General features: G+C 37.3%; 1 protein-coding gene across 4 annotated transcripts in view; it reads left to right on the forward strand.

The window, feature by feature from the left end:
- The window catches only part of LOC120517979 (polycomb group RING finger protein 2-like), a 53,258-nt gene extending 49,032 nt beyond the window's left edge, over positions 1–4,226 (forward strand). For all 4 annotated transcript variants that reach the window (XM_039740522.1, XM_039740524.1, XM_039740520.1 and 1 more), the window contains one exon: positions 3,256–4,226. In XM_039740522.1, coding sequence (XP_039596456.1) covers positions 3,256–3,648 — 393 coding nt within the window. In that variant the 3' untranslated portion in view covers positions 3,649–4,226. The remainder of the gene's footprint in view (positions 1–3,255) is intronic.
- Positions 4,227–6,000: the final 1,774 nt, after the last annotated feature.

The raw sequence follows: 6,000 nt of genomic DNA on the forward strand, positions 1-6,000 counted from the left end.
TCAGGTTCATTTCCTCTTTAGAACATTAGAATAACTGAAACGAGAGCAGACCACTTACCCCAACAAGCTTGTCCATCCTATTCACCTACATTGTCTACAATAACATCAAACTGAGATCGGAAGATCTCTAAAGTCATACTTTCCACCACCACACTAGTAAGTTCCCTACATACTCGCGTAAGTTGGATCTTGAAACCCGAAAAATCGTTCATAAATACAGACCCCGACTTATACGCCCATTAAAAAATCCGACACTTAGTTTTTGTTTGTTTTTTTTAACATCTTCTTGCTTCCTGCAATCTCACCCCAGTTTCTCAGATACATTGAATTTTGTTGCAGCAGCACAGTTAACAATTTCTTTTGCCACTTCAATGACATTTAATTTAAAACCAGCTTCATATTTTCTTCTGATTGAACGCTCCATTGTAGATAAGGGATGCTCTTATGATAAAGGTGTATGATGGTGTGAAATACAAAAACACAAAACTGTGCAAACGTCGCTTCGGAATAGTTTGGGTATTACCGTGTGGTCACGTAGGCACAATGCATAGAAAAAGAGGCTGTGTGCTCCGTGGTTACTCTCTCGGTTGGGCGTTAGCATATCATAATCTCTTGTACCAATAGTGTGAGTTTCCCGCATTCGACTTATACGACCAACATTATAAAATACCAGAAATTAGATGTTAAAATCAAGCCCGGACTTACCTGCGGGAGAACTTAAACGCGAGTATGTACGGTAATTTATTCCATGTGTCAATGTTACTTTCATAACATTGTCTCTGGACTGCATAACCTTCACCATATACTTGACTGCTCACTACAAAGACTCTTAGTTTCTATGTAGCAACTAAAATTCAATCAAAGGTCCTTCCTTTAACCACTTGTACCCTAAGAATTAATTTCCTGGGCACAAGATTTTCTTTTTTTTTCTACACCTTTGAGACTTCTGTCCATTTTAATCCTACATCTTCTTTTCCTTTGCTTAAAAAAAGAACCATTACACAGTATATAATGTGCAAAGTTACTCTTTGGTCATGGATTTACTGTGTCATCACTTTCGCTCCACATTTTCTGTTTCTTTCATTTGAAGGAATACATTCTTCAGCCTCTTCCATTTTCATAATTATTTTCCTTCATTTAACCGTCGGTCTGACATGTCCTTATTTATAATTCTCTTCTTTTCCCACCATTGAAAATTGTCTTCCCTTTTCATAAGCACACATTCTTTTACCTTATTCACACAATCCTCTAAGATTCCATTTTTCTGTACCACCTTCTTGTACTGACAGTTTTATTTCTTGACCTCCATAATTCTTCTTTTGTGGTATTTATTGTTCCACTGGTGTTGCTTTTCCCAAGGGTTTTATTCTATGTAAAACCTTATTTTTGGTTATCTTTTGACTATTAAACTGCCTCTTTCATTATTTTCCTTGCCGTTTCACACTGTCAAAGTGAGTGTGTTATATTTTCTTCCTCTCTACAGTCTTATCTTGAGCCTTTTATTTCTTTCACCAGTCTCTTTTTATACAATTGTACCTAAGCTGGTGATACGTCTTTTACTGTTTGCCATGCAACATCTTTTTGTTTGTTTGTTTGTTTGTTAGCTTCTTATGTGCTACTTTTTCCCCATACAGTTTCATAGTCTTTGTACGGATGTTGATGTCTTGTTCTCTCTCTTTGTTTGACAAAATCTTTGCACCTTTTCCATAATTCTTTATTTTCCCTATCTTGCATTTTTACTGCTCCAATAGTTTTCTTGTAACATTCTTGTACTTGTCAGGTAGTTTATTTAATGCTGGCTTATGTAATTTACCTGTTGTAAGTGTTGTGCCGAAGAAGTGTGATGAAAAACTTTTTATTGCTAAGTGAGAAACTGTTTAGACACGTTTACTTGGCAATTAATAAAGAGTGATCTAATTGTTTAGCACAGAGAACAAAGATGTCACCTGCTGTACATTTTGGTTCTTGTCCACAGTGCTGTGTGTAAGTGTGGGTATAACATATGATTAAATAAAACGAAGGATAAGGATTACTAAATATCTACTGTGAAAACTTTAGTCTGATTTTTTTCCACAACAGAGGTATCTCACTGTGTCTCTCTTATTCCCCTGCTTGTTTTTTTGCTATATTGTCGCAGTATTTCCGTAACAATTTGTGGAGGATTGTGAAAATGTTACCTCCTTTCTCTTTTCTACTCATAAGCTTCCCTCTTTTGACTTTTTCATGATTCAACCCTCAAAAAGAAGGGAACATAATTCTCACTGCTCTTTTAAGACATTTTATTAGGATGGAAACACTGGTGCCAAATAACACATCATTAGCCACACTGCGTTTATCAGAAATGATTAGCTTTCACTGTTAAGTCTCTAAATTAGCCAAGAGGTATATGATATGGAATTATAGGCAGGTGGTCTGGCACAGTAATAAGTAAGGCTTTGGACTTCAAACTCTGAGGCTGTGGGTTCAGATCCCTCTTCTGACATTGTCTGACCATGAGCAGGTCACTTCACCTGCTTGTGTTCCATCAGGAAAACCAAAAGAAATTAAACCAATTGTATCTTTCAAATGTTGGAAGTCGTCTTGGATAAAGACATCAGTGAAGTAATCATGCACTCTACTCTGGCATTTAGTTTGTCCATGTTAATGTCTGGATAGATTCCCTTTCTATTATTATAGGATCTCTTCACATATGGTTTGAGCTTGATCCTTACCACTTTATTCCATAAAATGGCTGCAGTGTGTTGGACACAGCAAATAATGAGAGTGACCATGGAAATCACACATACTGTATGTTGTACAAAGGATGTCAATATGATTTGTGCCCTCTACACCCCCTTTCCTTAACAGTTCATCATCAAGTGATTACTTTAAAGTTTGAATACAATGTGACAAAAGTGCATCTATTGACATAAACTTTAGTTCGGCAGCAGCCATTGCCCGGGGCACGCATCATTAGCAGCACAATACCAGAACAGAATATAATAATTTGACAATAGTGTCAAAGATATTGTTAAGAAGCTACATAACTAAGACCAAAAAAATGAAGTGCAAATGTGGTTTCCATCATCCTGCATGTTGTGTATATCAGCTAGCTGGATATAACTCTAATATCAGTTAGTTTTCTCATCTGATATGGATTCAAATGTTAAGGCAGCACATGACTGATTAAAGGAAGGGTTATTGTAAAATGATCATTTTGTTAGTCCAATAGTCATTTTAATATCTGGTTCTAACTCTGTTTCCTTTTGTACACAGAATGGCCCACTACCACTTAAGTACAGAGTTCAGCCTACTTGCAAGCGAATCAAACTCTCCAGGCAGCCTGCCACCAACTCAGATGGCATGAACACCAGTGCCAACTCAGAGAGTGATTCAGTCAGTGACAAAGCAAACAGCCCAGCTACTATGCCATCCACATCCTCTCCGCTGCCCAGCCCTGGGCTCCACCGGACATCACCCAGTCCCCACCACAGTACACCTCCTCTTCCAGTTTCTGCACCAGCGCCAAACAACACCACTAACAGCACACCGCCTCTGCTCAATGGCTCCTTGAACTGCCGCCAGCTGTCACCTTCCACAGGCCGTGGGCGTAAAATGACTGTCAGCACTGGTGGGACAACCACAGCAGTAACATCACCTCTCACCTAAGACATCTGCCCGGAGTGGTGGGGAAAATGTTGTTGGATTGTATCATATACTACTTGGATCATTTTTAATTCAATGCCGGCTTTCTTCTCTTCTAATTTAAATGGACTGACTGGAAGGAGAAGTGTATCGCTTTGCTTTTCTGTTTGCTAATAGTTGTTTTTTTTTTCTTTTGGGTTTTTCTCCTATTAAAAAAGGAAGTGCAGAGTGGGATATTAAGTACCACAGTGTGAGTGGTATGTTGTATGCGGTCAAAACATCCCACATGTCACAGGTTCATCACTTGTGATGTGAATGCTGTGCCTTTTGCAACTGGTGTGAAGGTAAAAGGAGGAAACCCTGTGAAGGGGCCATACTGCTTGACTCATCCTTGCCTTCCACAAGTTTGCTCAGAGCTAACTCTTCAGAACAGGTGTAGAATGGAGAATCTGTGCTAAAGGAAGCGTTTAACACTGTGGCATCATAAAGAAAGACTGTGATCAATCTTTAAAACGTCAGCAACATTTCTGTATCCCAAGGGAGTATGTTTGTGCAGCACTGTGCATCTCAAGATGTTGGCTTGTGTTCATCCATCTAGGTATTTTTATATCCCAAGATTAAACTGGCAGCAACAGACGAGATAGTGAAGACCGTCTGATAAAAACGTGAGGAAATTTGTGCACATAAACAGTTTTATCTGGACAATTTGGCGATCAGAAGTAACCAGACATGCATCCAGACAGTTATTGAAGTGAGACAACCTGCCAGCATGAGTCTGTATTGTATAGTAATCTGCTTAATGTGTAGAGACTCTTTTATATAACACACAGGTCTCTGAACTCATATATATATATACATACTATATATATAGTATGTACTGTGTGTGTATGTATGTATATATATATATATATATATATATATATATATATATATATATATATATATATATATATATTTATATAAATTATGTTAGTGTTTATGCATACATCTGTATATACCAGTATATACAAGTACTGTACACTAGTGCATACACACGGCTTACATATGCACACAAAGAGCAAAATTTTTGTCACCCAACTGGTGAGGGCTGGGTGCTATTACTAGTAATGACTAACTGAAAATTAATATAGCTGGACATGATTATACCAAACCACACAGAAATATTACAATTTGTATATTGCAGGCTACTTGTTGCTGTTGTGTGAGAGAACAGTTTCCAATGTTCAAGCCAACAAGGTTGAGGTGAAGTACAAAGATACAAAAAGGCTGGCAGGTGGCAGGCTCTGTGCTGCTTCACTTGGGACGTGGAAGACCATGCTTGTTAAGCTTGGTGCCTATGGATACATTCTAATGCTTTTAAAACACATACCGACTACTGCATTATTGGCTCCCATCCACATAGATCCAATTAGCTCTCGGATTTATACTGCATGTTCCTTGTGCCAGCCAGAGAGATAGAACTATACTTAATTCTTAAGTGCCATATTTTTTTTTCCTGGAATATGTGAATTTTCAAGGAAGGAATAGAAGAAAAAAAATCAAGATTGGAAAAGGAAATGACAACAAACTTAATACCAATGAAGGAAAAGCACACACCAATTATTGTCTAAGAACAAGAAAAGTGTAAACTGTACCTATATGCTGTTGTATAAAGGTGTGGCTTATGATTGCTTATCACAGCAAATTAGCAGCTGTCATAGCAGTGAGACATTTTTCTGCAAGGCATGTCTTGAAATGTACCAGCCTATCCTGAAATGACCTACTTTCAAATAGATTATTCCCTAGTCTGTTTAAATAAAAAAAAAAAGTTTATGCCCTATTTCAGTATGCCTGGCATAACAGAGGAAATACCTCAATTTTTTTTTTTTTTTTGTCAGTGTCGGTTTATCACCTGCCTTTTGCTTGATATATTTTTCAGCTGCAATTAGTAAGAAACTGTTTCTTGTATCTTTCTTTTCCACAGTGCAGGCAGAACTTAATTTCAGCCCAGGTTGTGACTTCCCTATCAGTGGCACCAGTAACTTACAAAAGCTAAAGTTCAGACAGACAAGTACATTCTTTAGGAGCTTGGATTGATCAAGTTCTATCAGCCACATTACATTGTCATGAAAATACCCTCCTGTTCTAGAAACAGCTTTCTATGTATGTACAAAAAAAAAGGTACAACCAAAATAACTGTTGCTGCATCCCGTATTATGTTAAATGTAGTGTAATATATGGTGTTTAGCCTATATTGTTATTGGAAAAAAATGTATAATTATACTGCTTTGTAAATGTAATCAAAGAAAACTACCCCCTGCCCCAGTGAGCAAGTATGAAATACTTTTTTTGTATACTGAAATAAAAAAGCATCTTTGTGGATTAATTCTTTAAATA

Source organism: Polypterus senegalus, chromosome 17, assembly GCF_016835505.1.
Source record: "Polypterus senegalus isolate Bchr_013 chromosome 17, ASM1683550v1, whole genome shotgun sequence".
Taxonomy (NCBI): Eukaryota; Metazoa; Chordata; class Cladistia; order Polypteriformes; family Polypteridae; genus Polypterus; species Polypterus senegalus.